The following is a 15,815-nucleotide window of genomic DNA, read 5'->3' as shown; positions in this document are numbered from 1 at the left end:
GGCCTGCTCACATGGGATGCGTTGCTGCCGTGAGACTGCTTGCCACGACATGCACCATGCTTCTATTTTTTGACTTTACAATGCAAACCGTTGTAAATTTTCTCATATAAAGAGTGTACTACTGCTACGCCTTTTTGGATTTTTGAAATTTTTTGGGCTACGGTATGGACTTTTCCGCTTAGTTCTTGTAGACATTTATGGACTTGTGTCATGTTTTCTTGCATTGTGCTTTCGTCGCTGGACGTGTCAGGTGATGGTGTGTTCTTCTCCCCCTCTGCACTGACATCTGAAATCTCGATGATATCTATAATAAGTACAGATAAAGAAAGGTTTACCTTTCCACAAATGATACGTCACTATCCCATAAAGATGATTTGCAGTATACACTCACCATCTACACTGCTGGTGATCGCAATCACTTGGTGGCCCTCTGCGGTCCCTTCCATCGGCTGCGCAGCCTGGATATCATCTATAGTGACAAGGTAAAGTGACATATTACTACCCCTTGTTGTGTGTATAAAACATGTGTTGTTCTGTTGGTGTGCTGGTACAAAACCTTACCTGTTGTACTCTCCTTCTTTATTTTTAGGTTGGAGGCCCTGTCTCTGCCTTCCTCATGTCTTCTCCTGGGATGGATTTCCTCTGAGTAAAAACAAGCAACATGTCAGCAAAACACACAAAATGTAATGGATCATGACAGTATATTAATAAAGCTACCTAGGGCATTGGACTCACTTCTTTTAATAATTCCACGAATTTTCTTGAGCTTGGCCTGCTCCTTGTGCTTCAGGTCCGACCACCGTTTTTGGAGCTGGTATTTGGACCTTCTTTTCCCAAACTTCTCCTTTATCTCCTTGCATACACGCTGCATAATAATTTCTTTTCTATAATTTGTCTTGGGGTATGTTTTTCTCGAACAATCGTAGTCCCTTCTATCCAGCATTTTGACCATCAGTTCCACCTCTGCAGATGACATGGCGGATGCGCGCGTCACTTTTTTCTCCTTGTTGTCAGCGATTTCTTTATCTGTTGTTATCAGTGCTGAATTGGAAAACAAAGGTTCTGTAGGTTCTGTACTGGCCTCCCCCATATGCGGTGGCGCCAGACCCTCCGACATGGCTCCTCGATGTCCCGTGTCTGTGTGACGCGAAGCACGTGAGTGGGGCGGAGATTCGTGTGCTCATCCAATCACTGTGTTTCAAGCCACGTTCAGCACGAAAGAATATTCCGTCGTTGCTGTTGGATTGATCGGAGCAGCGCAGCGAATTTTCCGGACTGTATCGAAAATTATTTCGGTGAGTATTAAAACAAAATGTGTAGTTTTCTATGACAGGGACTTCAATCTGTGGGCCATGGGTATGCTGGGGCTTGTAGTGACCGTGTATCCTATGTCCCACAGAGTTTCAACTCCTGTACTATAGCTACAGTATATCTAGTGGCCCACAGACTGAACACCTGTACATTAAATGGTTTATGGTGTGCTTTGTGTATCAAGAAAATAATATGCCTTTTTATTTTATTTTTTGGAACAGAAATTCAACCATGGCAGAAAAAAATGTCGAGTTCATGAAGGATTTCATTGAGGCCTACAGGGATCAAAATTGTCTCTGGAACACAAAATCCAGAGACCATTCCAATCGGCAGAAGAGGCTATCTGCTCTGGAGGAGCTGGTGAGGGTGAGCCAGACATACTACCCCACAGCAAATGTAGAGTGGGTCCGGACTCGGATTGCCAATATGAGGACCGTCTTTAAAAAAGAACTGAATAAGGTTGAGTCCTCAAAGCGGTCTGGGGCAGGGGCAGACCAAGTCTATGTGCCCAGGCTGTGGTACTACGACCTGCTGGCCTTCACGGTGGACCAGGAGCTGCCCAGGGATTCGGTCAGCAACACTTCAAGGAACCAGCCTGCCCCCTCCACCTCCGCGTGCAACCAAGAGGTTTCTGATGACACCATTTGCGGCACAGTAAGTAGACGGATTTTATTTTAAATTTTTTTTTCAAACCAGATAAATATAACAGCAAGTACAGTATAAAAATTGTGAACATGTAAAATTAAAAGGGGGGGTATCGCCCCCTGCAGCTGACCTCTCTGTTAGGCACAACAGAGAGGTCAGTTGCAGGGGGCGATACCCCCCCCTTTTGGTTATACATCGTCAATTTGACCTTCTCTGTGGCCCTAATTCTGGTTCTTCTCAGTGGTGGAGCTATACTCTTATCCGCCTGAGAACACAGTGATCAATATTCAGACATCGCAAGTGCATTTACCACATTTTTTGTATTTGGAACTTTTGGTTGGCATTGGTAATCCCTGGTATCTACACTGTTGTAGTCTTTCTGGCGCGGATTATTGTAATATTTTTTGTTGTCTAAAATTAACGGAATAATATCATTCTGCCAATCCACAGCGCCAACACCAATAAAATTCTGCATGTATTCATCCCTGTTAATTTAGCACGCATAGATGCATTTCTGGTGTTTAAATTAGTATTTGGTATGTCTGGTATCTAAATAATTAGTTTCCAGAGATGCCAGTCATAACGCCTCTTCAACTAGCTCACTTTCATCCATGGCAGCAACATGGTGGTGTATGGGCTGCGTTCTTCTGCGTAGATATAAAAATATATGGAAGTCTTAAAAATCGATAGTGATACATCATTGTCATCTTGTTTTGTTACAGCCATCGCTATTTGCCAAGGATGAATCTTCGGCATCGCTGGAGGTGGCATCACAGCTGCCTTCACCGGCCCTCTGCTCCACCCCCACACCAACCGCCATGACCAGCGCTGAACCGCAAACAAGCGCTCAACCTCCAGCAGAAGCGCCATCAAGAAGAGGGCGCAAAAGGCCGAGGCAGACTCCAGATGCTGCGGACGTGGCAACCACCAAGATCCTGGAGTCTGCCAACAGATTGATGAGCATGGATGAGGATGATGCGGACCGGGTGGGGAGTGTATTAGCTGACAATTTGCGAAAGTTGGACCCGGCTACAAGGGTGGAGGTAGAGCGCATATTTTATGAGACGCTGTACCGGGCCCGTGTGGGGACTCTGTCCCGGAACACACGTCTCACCGATGAGACCCCTCTGCCTAGGGTTGAATTTCAACCCATCAGCCCAGCTCCTATACCCCAACAAGCGGTATTTCACCCGGTGCAATATCCCCAGTATCAACATTTACAGCCACCAACTGGGCAAAGGCAGCACCAACCGGCAACGTTGGCTAATACGCTCCCACCAGGTCCACCTGGTGGCCCCTTCCAGAGTTTATTGGAAAGTCCATCTCCCTCCCAACCACCGATGGATACAGGGGATTATGGGGTGGGACAAGTTTACCACCATATGTAAATATTTTATATAGTTTATTTAAGTGCATTATTGTTTTAAATATTTTTATGTTTAAGTATTTCTTTATTATTTATTTACTTGTTATTTATGTTATATTTTTTATAAGTTTATAAGTTAATAATTTATATAAAAATTAAAAATTCTGTAATCTAGTTGGTGTCCGTGTGAAAATATCATTTACCATGCAGGGTGACTATAGGGCACAGATATACATACGTACAAAGTACCAGGAGAAATTGGCATAGAAATAGGTGTGGTGGAGCAACTACTTGCTAGTACATAAACACCAGTACTGGGTACAGTCTGCACTCCAGGTGCCGTGGCATTGTGCCCTCCAGGAATGCCTGGCACCTGAGTACTACCACTCACTTGCCGTGATTCGGCCTCCACCTCCCCCTCCTTGCTGCAAGAAGACGCAGAGGACAACTTGTGCGGAACTGTGAGTATACAAATTTTATTGGCAAAATATTGATTATTACACACCAAAAAACAATATATTTACAATGACAAAAAGGTACATTTTTAAGCAATCATGTCATTCTGCCACTCCACAGCCCCAACACCATTGAAATAATTCAAGTACTCGTCTCTTGACAACTTTGCTTGCGTTGATGCATTTCTGGTGTTTAAATTAGTTGCCAAAGCTGTCAGACCAATAGGCTCGTCAACAACTTGGCTCTCGTCCACTGTAGCCCCCAGTTGTTGTGTGTGCACCGCTTTTCTGCGCATGTAGTTGTGCAGCACACAACAGGCCAGCACCACTTTGTCAATCTTATCTAGGCGCAGATTGATGGGACTGTGAAAAATTCTGAATTTATTACTCAGAATCCCAAACGCATTTTCAACCACTCGCCTGGCACGTGACAGGCGATAGTTAAAAATGCGTCGTTCCCTGTTCAGTGCCCTTTGTGGGTAGGGTTTAAGGACATTAGGGTGCAATGCAAAGGCCTCATCCGCCACAAAAACAAAGTTCAAACCGTGCTCATTTTCAGTCCGCTCTGGCAGATTCAGTTCATTTTTTTTCAGTTGGTCGTGGAAAAAGGTATTCTCCAGGGCTCCTCCATCTGAAACTCTACCATTTTTCCCAATGTCCACAAATACAAACTCGTATCGGGCATTAGCGATGGCCATTAGAACAATGCTGAAGAACCCCTTATAATTATAATAAAAAGATCCACTCTTTGCAGGGGGCATGATCCTGACGTGTTTGCCATCGATAGCTCCACCACAATTAGGGAAATTCCATAGATCACGGAAATCACGTGCAATATTTTGCCACTCCTCCTTGGTCGATGGAAACTGCAATATAAAAGTATATGCGTATTAATAATCTGTTTGGTTGATTTTAGACCCATCAGCCCTCCCCCATTGCAGCCTCAAAGCTATTACCCGCCTTATCAAAATGACCCCCCACCCACTGGTGTAAAAGATTAAATCAACAGGCATTGTAAAGATATACATATAGGGTACAGGTATGTGCACAGCTATACATATGGGGGACATGTATGTAATTTCCATATTTACCTTCATGTATTTGTCCTGAAGAACTTGGACGATGGCATCACAGGTGTCTGGTATTATCAACCCCAGCGCTTGAGATGATATTGCGGTGGTGAATCTCAGGTCGGCAAGGGTCCTGCCTGTTGCCAGGTAACGCAGCGTTGCCACCAGTCTCTGCTCTGCAGAAATGGGCCTCCTGAAATAGGTGTCCTCTCTCTCTATTAAAGGGGTAACCAGTGTCAGCAGCTCCATAAAGGTAGCGTCATCCATACGGAGATAATTCCTGAAATCATCAGGATTGTTCTCCCGTATCTCCTGTAGCAATGGCATGTGGGAGAAGGTGTCTCTCCTCAGAAGCCAGTCTCTGGTCCAGCAGCTCCGATTCTTGGTCCTTTTTCTTTTTTTAATAGCCCGCAATCTAATGGCCATAGCAGCCAAAATGCACGCACGAGCCTTCCTTCTCCTCAAGCTCATGATTAAAAAGGCCCAAATGCACCGATAGACGAACGAACGTACGTACGTATATCCAGTACAGCTAGCAATGATCTGAATAGTCACGGCTCTATTCACTGTACTACACGAACGATTCTTTGTTCCGTGATCACGCCTTGTTTTGGTATGCTCTTTTAAATCCAGCCCATTATGATAATGTTGTGTACATTTTTATCGTGCGAATAGCCAGAACGGGAGAGTGTGTACGGTGGTACAATCTTTTTCTTGCGATTGTTTGGACGGGAGTACATCGGACGTCGCAAGTAAAATTGTACATATGTGTACGCGCAGATCGGTCGTATGTTTCGGACTGCCGAACGTGTATTCGGTCGATCGAACGGTCGCAAGAAAAATTAAATTGTACATATGTGTACCCAGCTTTAAAACGGTAAATTGCGCTGAAAATCTGCAATTTACCGTTTTTTAGCTCCAGTGGGAAAGGGGCATTAACTGGTTTAAACAAAAATAAAGTAAATCAATAAGAGCATTTTTTCTCCCCCCAACCCTACTCCCAACAAATGGTAACCGGTGCTGCATCCAGAAGTAATGAGCCCTCCATCTGCTAACCTGGATATCAGATCCGTCATTTTAAAATAAAAAGCTATCAGATAAGTTAGTTTCCAACACTGCTCAAGAGCAAAGAACCTGTTGCTATTTCTGTCCTACAATAAGAAAAGTACTAATTGTCACAATCCGGAACACTCCATTTTGCTCTGGTCATCCTGCTGAGACTCTGCACTGGTTAGCTGCCAATAACTCCATCTTCTGCTCCTCAATATCATGGACAATGGTAACATTATAAATACATTCATGTATAGTGTGCAGTATTTTCCTAATGCAGCTGCTTTTTTGTTATTTTATTTGAAGATTTCAGTAAGATATGTATATGAATGACACTTCAGTGACATATTTTTTTTTCCCTACTAAAAGGACTTCTCTCACAGAAATACCCAGAGTCTAAAAAGAAACAAATGTCAGGCGTGAAAACTGGGGGCAGAACATATTCCAAGTCTATTCCATACTCTGGACCTAGTGATGAAGAAACAGAAGCCAAAACCATGCCTCAGGCCTCTGATGACTCCTTTTGGCAGAAAAGGCACTTGAACGAAACCCATCTTGTAGACCACAAAGAAATTGGTTCGTTACCCGGCAGTATCCCATTACATACAGCTGCTCCTACTTTGGATGGAATATTCACATGGAATAACAACAGTAATATGATACCAAGTCCTGATGATGATGAGGATGAGGAGGAGGTGGATGATGAGGAGGAGGAGGATGATGATTATGATGAGGAGGAGGAGGAGGATGATGAGGAGGAGGAGGATGAGGAGGAGGAGGATGATGAGGAGGAGGAGGATGATGAGGAGGAGGAGGTGTACTCTTCTGTCTGCAAAGAACACATGATACAGTCTCCTAGGTTGAATTTCTTTCTCACAAGAAAAAACTCTTTTTCTGACATTTCCAGCTCTGGAAAAAATATCTCCAAAGCAAATGACAACATGAATAATCGATCTGTGAGCATAATGAAGACCCCTAGTGAAGATATCATGACTTGCACTGAAAATAGAAAACCCTCCTTTTCTGCAGCGCCTGTAGTGCACAGCCCTGGAGTGGGGCATTTTAAACCAAATGAGCATTTTGAAAGTTTGTATCGAAAGTTAGTCCTGGATACTCCCAGTAAACCTAAAACTCCTATATCAGAAACAGTATCTTCTCTGGTTAATTCGCCAGAGTCTCCAGGAGTCAAAAGAGCAGCATGCGAGGATCTGTCATTCTCATTATTAAAGAGGAAGAAGAACATAGATGAAACTTTTATAATAAGCCCCTCAAATCAAAAAGTTAACTTAGGAGCAAAAAGTACCCTGTTTTCCACGGAAATCGGTTTTGGTTCCCCAGTGCCGCATGCAGTAAGTGAATTCCTTGTTGTTTTTAATAAGTGTTTTCTCAGCTGTGTCTGTTTTTGTTATGCTGTCGGCATGCATCGCAAAGGATAGTGGGAGCACGCAGAGACATGACTACCTGTGGGTGTGACTTAGAAAATGCATTCAGTGACATAACATTACATTGCAGCAAGCAATGCTACAGCAACACAAGAGGACACCTCTGTGTGTGTGTGTGTGTGTGTGTGTGTGTGTGTGTGTGTGTGTATGCCTAATATTGCACTGTTTTTTATGAGGCAACTCTAGGTCATCTAGTACAACCTTCTCTTTCAAACAAATGTAAAAGCCCCCATACACTAACTGATTTTGGTCAGATTTCGGCCAGATCAGTCGGATCTGGCCGAAATCGGACCAAAATCGGCTAGTTTTGATGTCCCCTCAGATCCGATGCGCGGTCCCATGCGCATCGGATCTGCGTCGGGTGGTCGGACCTGCTGCACGTCCGACCACCCGACTTGGGATCTATTGGGGCGGCGGTGAAGGGAGCAGGGGGGGCTGGGGATGCTGCGGGGGACACAGGCGGCATAGAGCTGGGCAAGGGGAGCCGGGAGCTGTCAGCACTGAATAAAAAAAAAAAGCCCATACAATGAATGGGCGGCCTGTGATTGGCTGAGTGCTTTCTCAGCCAGTCAGCAATTGGCTGAGAGAGCGCTCAGCCAATCACAGGCTGCCCATTCATTGTATAGGCTTTTTTTCTAGCACTGACAACTCCCGGCTCCCTCTGCCCGGCTCTATGCCGCCTGTGTCCCCCGCAGCGTCCCCCGCAGCGTCCCCAGCCCCCCCTGCTCCCACCAGCAGCCCTGCTCTGTAGCCCCCCCGCTCCCTGTTTTTTTTTTACATATGATGAATCGAGACGATTTATCACATGTAAAAAATGGCACATCAAGTGCCAATCTAATCAAGCTCCCCCGGGGAGCAGCCGGGGAAGCTCAGGGGGAAGTCGGGGGCGACTTGTCCTAAGGACAAGACGCCCTAGTGTATGGGGGCCTTAACTGTTTTATCTGTCTTATAGCTGCAGGAGAGAGGCCTTAATGACTTTGATTAAGCCATGCATACAGCTAGGGAACATCTTGTGTTTAGCATAGATATAGATACAGAACACTTAAGGGGACTACACACAGAGATTTTGGCAGGAGATTTGTCTAGATAGTCAAAAAGAAAGTTAGCCAAAATCTCCCGGTGTTTCTCCTATTAGTGCACACACAGACAATTTTTTACTTTGCCATTTTGACTAGATGCACAAGAGATTTTCACTGAGCAATTGTATCTAACTGATCTAGTCAAAATACTGTTCCTTGTTCTTGGGTATGGGATTTGTCTTGATATTCTTATTATTTCAGAATCTTTAATATGAATCAGAAAAAGTACTGACAAATTATAGTAATCCTCATCAGATAGCTTTAGTTGTGCATTTTTCAATTTATTTCCAGTGTCAAATGAATAAGCCATCATCAAAACTGTCCTGTGGGGTACGATATATGTCTCTGTCCTTGGACGCCTATCCCAGCTTGGTAATAAAATTTGGCTTACTGATGTACAGTATCCTGCTGGACCGTTAAACTTGTGTGGTACTATTGATTTGGAAAGTTTACCATTCTGTTTTTAACTGAGGGGGGTCCCTTTAATGGTAGCGTTATACTCTCAGCCTCTGTATATCACATTCTATCAGAATAAGGTCATTTTGTGAAGAGCGACCTAGAGATAAAATTTAGAGGAGTTGCAGCACTTGTTTTGCAGTGTGTTCTAGAAGTTTCTGTCCTACTGAAGAGAAGTAGGTATTGCCTAGTGTGTTTTGCCCAGAGCAGATTAGGGCTAGCTCAGCTACTGTGGAGACATGATAGATGTCACGATGAGTACATATACAGTACATTTATATTGTAATACTTATGGTGCCATGTGAAATAATATTTACTTATTTTATGACTTTTTCAATATGTTTTTAATACTTTAAATTTTTAGGCTGGTAACTCCGTTCTACCAATTGATATGTCGTTCACCTGCCCTATTTCACCCAGTAAGTAAAATTATTATTATTATTATTATTTTTTTTTTTTTTTTAAAGCTTTGTCATTGTATGATCTTTATTGGAAATAAGGTCAAGGGGGTAGATGTAAGAACACTTGTTATGGGGAAGATAGGTTTCATTGCACGTTATGTGTACTGATACTACTTCCCCATGTATGACCGCATGCGTCCCTGTCATTATTGGTGCTGCTATCTAAAATATTGCGTAGATATGCCGGGCAATGTGTGATCTGTCAGTAGCACTGAGCATTCTGACTCCTGCAGCTATCGATATTGACAGCTTCCTGTATCATTGCCAATACATCACCGCAGGGGCAGCTCTGTTCAGGGTTGCGGCTGCTGCTGGCTTTGGGCTGCATTTGAGATCTGGCACATGACCAGTGAGCAAGCCAGGGCTGAGACACAAGCGCATCAGCCCTAGGCTGATGCAATTTGGGGGGGTCTGAGAGGAATCGCCGGGGTGGATGGGGGTTCACTTTTCCTCTCCGGTATTTGAGATGTTCTTTCATCTTAGCGCTAGTGATGTTATAGTACATCTGGTGGTCTGTTGCGCCTTTGTGCATTTTATATGTTTGCCTAACAGAAAAAAAAATTTCAACTTTGCAACTGTTTTCTATATCTTAGAGTTGCCGCCTCAAAGTTTTAACTGTGAAAGTACAGAAGTGTGCAACTCTCCGCAAATGGGCCAAAGATCCAACTCAAGGTACAGTGAATAATCACAGGTTCTGTATAAGAGACCACAAAGGACAAAATGTAATAGGGTGTGATTTATTTATTTTTTTAGACCGCTAAAAAATCGCAAAAGTCACAGCAATTTTTGCCCCAAAATAGGGTGCGACTTTTTTAGACAAAGTCAGAATTCGCTTGCGATTTCTGGTGTTTTTAGAATCGGAAATGTACGGGTATTTAGTAACATGAATGTGCGATTTTTTTTTTTTTTTAATGGGAGTGTGCGGATTTGTGTAAAAAATTGTCCCCCCAGCTGTGGCATGTTAAAGCCTGGTGCTGATTCCAAAATAGAGGGGACCCCCAGTCTTTTTTCCCCCCGTATTTTTGTAACCAAGACCAGTCCAAGAGCCTAGTGCTGGTTTCTTAAATACAGGGGATCCCCATGATTTTCCCCCGTATTTGGGGAACCTGTACTAGCTCAATGACCCTGGGGCTGGTTATGCTTGGAGGGAGGGGGACCCCACGCTGTTTTTTTTTTTCGTTTTTTTTCTTTTTTTACTTTAACACACTTTTTTGGACGGAAGCATGCACAGATCTCACTGATCTGTGCATGGTTCTGTCAAACTCTGTCTATTTGTTTTGCTATTTTTGGTCGTTTTAATTATATTTGCAATTTTGATGTTTTCTTTTAAAAAAATCACACATTCAAAATCGCATCCAAATGTTTTCTCAAACAGGTCAAACATTTTACCGCAATTTGAACCCTATTACATTTGACCAAAGTGTTGACTACATACTAGTAGTGGTTGTGAATGAGTAATATTTTCATTGCTTGCACTGGTGAGTTGAGCGGTCTGAAAAAGGCAAGTCTGCCGCTTGGCAATGCCATGCCCTGTTCTTAACCTTATCTTAAGTCTTTGTCCTGTGGGTATCTAACCACAGACCAGAATGAAGGACACATTCGTACTGGAGACCTAGGCTGCAAATACAACACCCAGTCTATGTGTACACATCTTTTCAGTTTTACTACACATCTCCAATCTTCACATGCTGAAAGGATTGTGCCACTTTATAAACTTTCAGTTTTTGCCACACCGCTTGCTGCTGATGCACTATAATTGGACAAACCAGTCGCAGTAGCATACACTCATCTATATTGGTCTAGCGATTGGGTCTCCTGAGTTTTCAGAAGGTTTAAAAATCTTTGACAAGACCAGACTACTAGATTTATATGAAACTAGGGGTTTTGTAAGCGTACACACTCTGACAAAGTCTGACTAACTGGTTGGCCCGGAGGTTATATAGAATAAAACTTGGAGAAGTTGGTCGAGTATTGGAAATTCAGTTTTACCACATAACTTTAACTTGTAGGTATCTGTTTTACCTTCACTTGGAACCCATGGGTAGCCATATTAATTAAGCCATAGCCGTACATTAATGTCCTGTAAAGTATGCCGCATTCACAGACATTACAGAGTGGAATCAGATTTAGCAGCTGTTCATGAGAAATTACTCCTGTCCTCCACAATGTGGTGTATGTAACTGATATGAGGTCTATTCATCTTCACAATTTATAGAAAAAAAAAAAACAGATGAACTGATTGGGGCCTCAATAATATATAATGCAACAAATATAACCATAAAATTGAGTCTCCCATAACCAGAATGCTTGACATTTTGTATATATGATTTTTCATACTATAATGAGATCTTTTAGGACTGGGACTGGGACCAACATCTAAACATAAAAAAAACACACTGACACACCAGGAAAATAAAACTTTATTTCCTTCTGCATTCAATCACTCATACTCACCTATGGATTCCACCGGGGGCCAGTCCTCTTGTCCATGTAGAATCCAATTGGGTGTCACTGTTGAAGGAAATTATACTCACCCGAGGCCTCCGGCAAAGATCATCCACTTCTTAGGCTGCAGACATCATCGGGACAGGAGCTGAGATGTTTGTTGACCTTCTTGGCTCCTCCCCTGAACCGTTTACCAAAAATTGCACCCTATTACATTTGCGAGTTATATACTTTATCATAGGAAAACATCTGGATGAGACGAAGTGTGAATAAAAACCGACAGGTCAAAATGTGCGAATTCCACAGCAAAAAGTGCAATCTGTACAGCAATTCACACGTGCGAATTACACAAAACATGCAAATTCTTTTGACTTTTTTTGGCTAGATTCAGTTTTATTGGACATGATTTAGAGAGGCACACACCTGTTTATATAAGGTCCCACACCTGACAGTGCATGTCAGAGCACAAACCAAGCATGGAGTCAAAGGAATTGTCTGTAGACCTTTGAGACAGGATTGTCTTGAGGCACAAATCTGAGGGTACAGAAAAATATCTGCTACTTTGAAGGTCCCAGTGAGCACAGTGGCCTCCATGATCCGTAATATAAAAAAGTTCGGAACTTAGAGGACTTTTCCTCGAGCTGGTAAGCCGTCTAATCTGAGTGATCAGGAGAGAAGGGCCCTAGTCAAGGAGGTGACCAAGAATTCTATGGTCACTATGGGCCTTATTCTTGTTCACTCTTTCTGACAAAATCCTTCTTAGATGGACAAAACCATGGCCCGTATTCTGATCGGTGCGGCCGGATCCGAATATGCGGCCAGGACCGTGCGTCCGAAACCCCGCCTTCCATACGGATCGCCAACTCCGTCCGAACGCGGTAAGAAGCTGTCCGCACGGACCGCAAGTGTATTTTTCATGGAATACACCTCCTCCATCTCAGGTAACCTCCCCCATCATTCGATGGTCGCAGACCATCGAATGCAGGACCGAGTGATCCACCAGCTCCCGCAACCTCAGACCACACGGGCATTTCTCCGTGCAAAAGCAGGGATCTGGGCGGGCAGCTGACATCCGGCAATGTCATATGTCCGCCCCCTACACGGGCGTCACGGCCGCATTACCATACGGGCGCCCAGCGTTTTCATGGGAACGCCCATGAAACGCGGGGCGTATGCATATGGTAATGAGCCCAAATAGCCCTTCACGCCCCTCTCCCCCCCCTGTTCGTAGTGTACACATTTCTTGCGGAATTTGCCCGTACGCCCCGCTCGCACATGCGCAGAGACGCCTCGGCACATGCGCAGACACAAAACATCGGCGGCACGAACGCACGCGGATATTACCGCACCAACCAGAATAAGGGCCCATGTGCACTGCAGGTAGGGAAGATGATACTTGTGCAGAGAGAGTTAGATTTGGGTGGGGTTTTACTTCAAAGTGAGATCTAAATTGCAGTGTAAAAAAAAAGCAGCCAGTATTTACCTTGCACAGAAACAAAATAACTCACCAAAATCTAATTCTCTCTGCACATTTTACGTCTGCCCCCATGCAGTGCACATGGTTTTGTCCTTCTAAGAAGGATTTTGTCAGAAAGAGTGAACTAGAATAAGGCCCTATGTCAGAGCTACAGAATCCCCCTCTGTCAAGAGAGGAGACCTTTCCAAAAGGACAACCATCTCTGCAGCAATCCACCAATCAGGCCTGTATGGCAGAGTGGCCAGACGGAAGCCACTCCTTAGTAAAAAGCACATGGCAGCCTGCCTGGAGTTTGCCAAAATGCTTCTGAAGGATTCTCAGACCACGAGAAACAAAATTCTCTGGTCTGATGAGACAAAGATTGACTTTTCAGTGTGAATGCCAGGTGTCATGTTTGGATAAAACCAGGTCCTGCTCATCACCAGGCCATTACCATCCATACAGTGAAGCATGGTGGTGGCAGCATCATGCCGTGGGTATGTTATTTTAGCGGCAGGACCTGGGAGACAAGTTGGGATAGAGGAAAAGATGAATGCAGCTCTCTTGACCTCAGGACTGGGGTGACAGTTCATATTTCAGCAGGAAAATGACCGAAAGCACCCACCCAAGATATCAAAGGAATGGCTTCAGGACAACTATGTGAATGTCCTTGAGTGGCCCAGACTTGAATCCGATTGAACATTTCCTGAACGATCTGAAAATGGCTGTGCACCGATTCTTCCCATCCAACCTGATAGAGCTTGAGAGGTGCTGCAAAGTGAAATGGGTGAACCTGCCCAAAGATACAGTAGGTGTGTCAAGCTTGTGGCATTATATTCAAAAAGACAGGAGGCTGTAATTGCTGCCAAAGGTGCATCAACAAAGTATTGAGCAAAATCTGTGAATTATTATACATTCTTATATTTTTTTATACATTTTTCTGGGAATTTGTTTAGAATTTTTTTGGGAAAAAAATAAATTTATTCCATTTTGGAATAAGGCTGTAACATAAAAAAATGTTGGGAAAGTGAAGCGCTGTGAATACTTTCCAAGTGCACTTTATGATCACATTGTGCATCTTGACTCATCGCATCTAAAAATCCAGATGATTTCTTTGGTAACCATTCATACTTATTTAGAGTCCCATTATCTTTTATAGCTTTAAAATGACTGTCTGCTAATATATTCTTTAAAGTTCTATTCTTCCTATATCTGTTCTCAAAGGTAAAAGCTCTGGTCTTGGAGTTAAAAACTCACATAATATATGGACCATAAATTCTGAGAAATAATTGCTTTAACCTCTATAGCACAGTTGTCATATTTACACACAAAGATTATGTCCATCAGGTCCCGAGGTAGTAATGTATGTGAGAGGGGGTTAGAAGGATAAGGGATGTATAAGAAATGGGGTTTAAGGAGGAGAAGGCATGTTCTCTTTTAACTTATCCCTCTCTGCTTCTCCACCTTCTTTGATGGCACCAATCCTATAGTTATTCCAGTGTCCTCTGCTGATGCAGCTATATTTATTTACCCTGTAGTTGTCCTCTTCTGTAATCTACTATTTTGCTTATTTATTTATGTATTCTGTAATTGGGCGCTATAGATCCCTTGTGACGCTATAAAAATAATAATAATGAAAGAGGAAGTCATTACAAATATGGTATGCCATCACGCCCTGTGGGTGTCATGGCTCGAGGTCATCTTCCATCTTCCTGCAGCACTCCAGTGCCTGTCCAGCGGTGGGTGTGCGCGACCAGTGATCCCCACGATGTCATCTCAGCGGGTGCGTCCTGGTCAGTGCGGCATCTGATGCTGGGTCCCCGGCCTCTCCACGTGGAAGCCAGTCGCGGGCATCTTGGATCCGCTGACATGCTCTCAAGCCAATCCTCAGTCAGCCATCTCTGACATCATCCCTCTGCAGCCAATCATCTGCATGTTCTGCTGATAAAAAGGCAGAGGCTGAACCCAGAAGTCAGTCAGTGCAATGTTGTCCTTAGAGAGGCAGCATTCTTAACTCTCTGAGTACTTCTGCTATTCTCAAGCACCTGCGGCTTTCCACTCACTCTGCTGCAACCTGAATCCAGTATAGGATATTGCATCCTCCATTACAGTGTACCTGTTTCTACCTGATCATCTACAATACCTGCTATTCAGTCTACCTGCAATCGGATCCTGTCTGCTCCTAATTCTCACTATAGTTACCAGTCACCATTCAGAGAGACAACATCAATACTTCCACCATAGGCAGATATCTGCTGTTGCCATTATCATCATTGCTGAACCTCTCCAGTGACTACACTAGTGATAATTACCAGAGCATACTTACCTGCAGTGACTTCTTCCAGCAGTCTCCATTGTTGGGTCAGCATCAATCAGAGCCAGTCCATACTTACCTGTTATCCTCTTCAGTGACTTCATCATTATGCCTATATGGAGTTCCTATACTGTTCCTAGTTATCCCATATGCAGTCTTATCTTATCAAAGAACCCAACTTCCATTGCCCCGTTCGGGGGTAACTGCAGATTCAGCACTTTCTGGGTAAGATTACTGTCACTCACAAAATGGTGGAGCTGTGAAT

At 43.7% G+C, this 15,815-nt stretch overlaps 2 protein-coding genes across 5 annotated transcripts in view; both read left to right on the top strand.

Annotated features, from left to right (window-relative positions):
- Positions 1–15,815, top strand: part of LOC146060320 (uncharacterized) — a 267,579-nt gene that overhangs the window by 92,812 nt on the left and 158,952 nt on the right. The window lies entirely within an intron of this gene.
- LOC146060321 (uncharacterized) overlaps positions 1–15,815 on the top strand; it is a 58,048-nt gene that overhangs the window by 40,721 nt on the left and 1,512 nt on the right. For both annotated transcript variants that reach the window (XM_083173390.1, XM_083173391.1), the window contains exons 4-6: positions 6,267–7,246; positions 9,239–9,293; positions 9,929–10,007. In XM_083173390.1, coding sequence (XP_083029516.1) covers positions 6,267–7,246; positions 9,239–9,293; positions 9,929–10,007 — 1,114 coding nt within the window. The remainder of the gene's footprint in view (positions 1–6,266; positions 7,247–9,238; positions 9,294–9,928; positions 10,008–15,815) is intronic.

The sequence above is a fragment of the Crinia signifera genome, chromosome 2, assembly GCF_055691185.1.
Source record: "Crinia signifera chromosome 2, ASM5569118v1, whole genome shotgun sequence".
NCBI classification, from domain to species: domain Eukaryota; kingdom Metazoa; phylum Chordata; class Amphibia; order Anura; family Myobatrachidae; genus Crinia; species Crinia signifera.
This window is presented reverse-complemented; position numbering and strand designations above follow the sequence as displayed.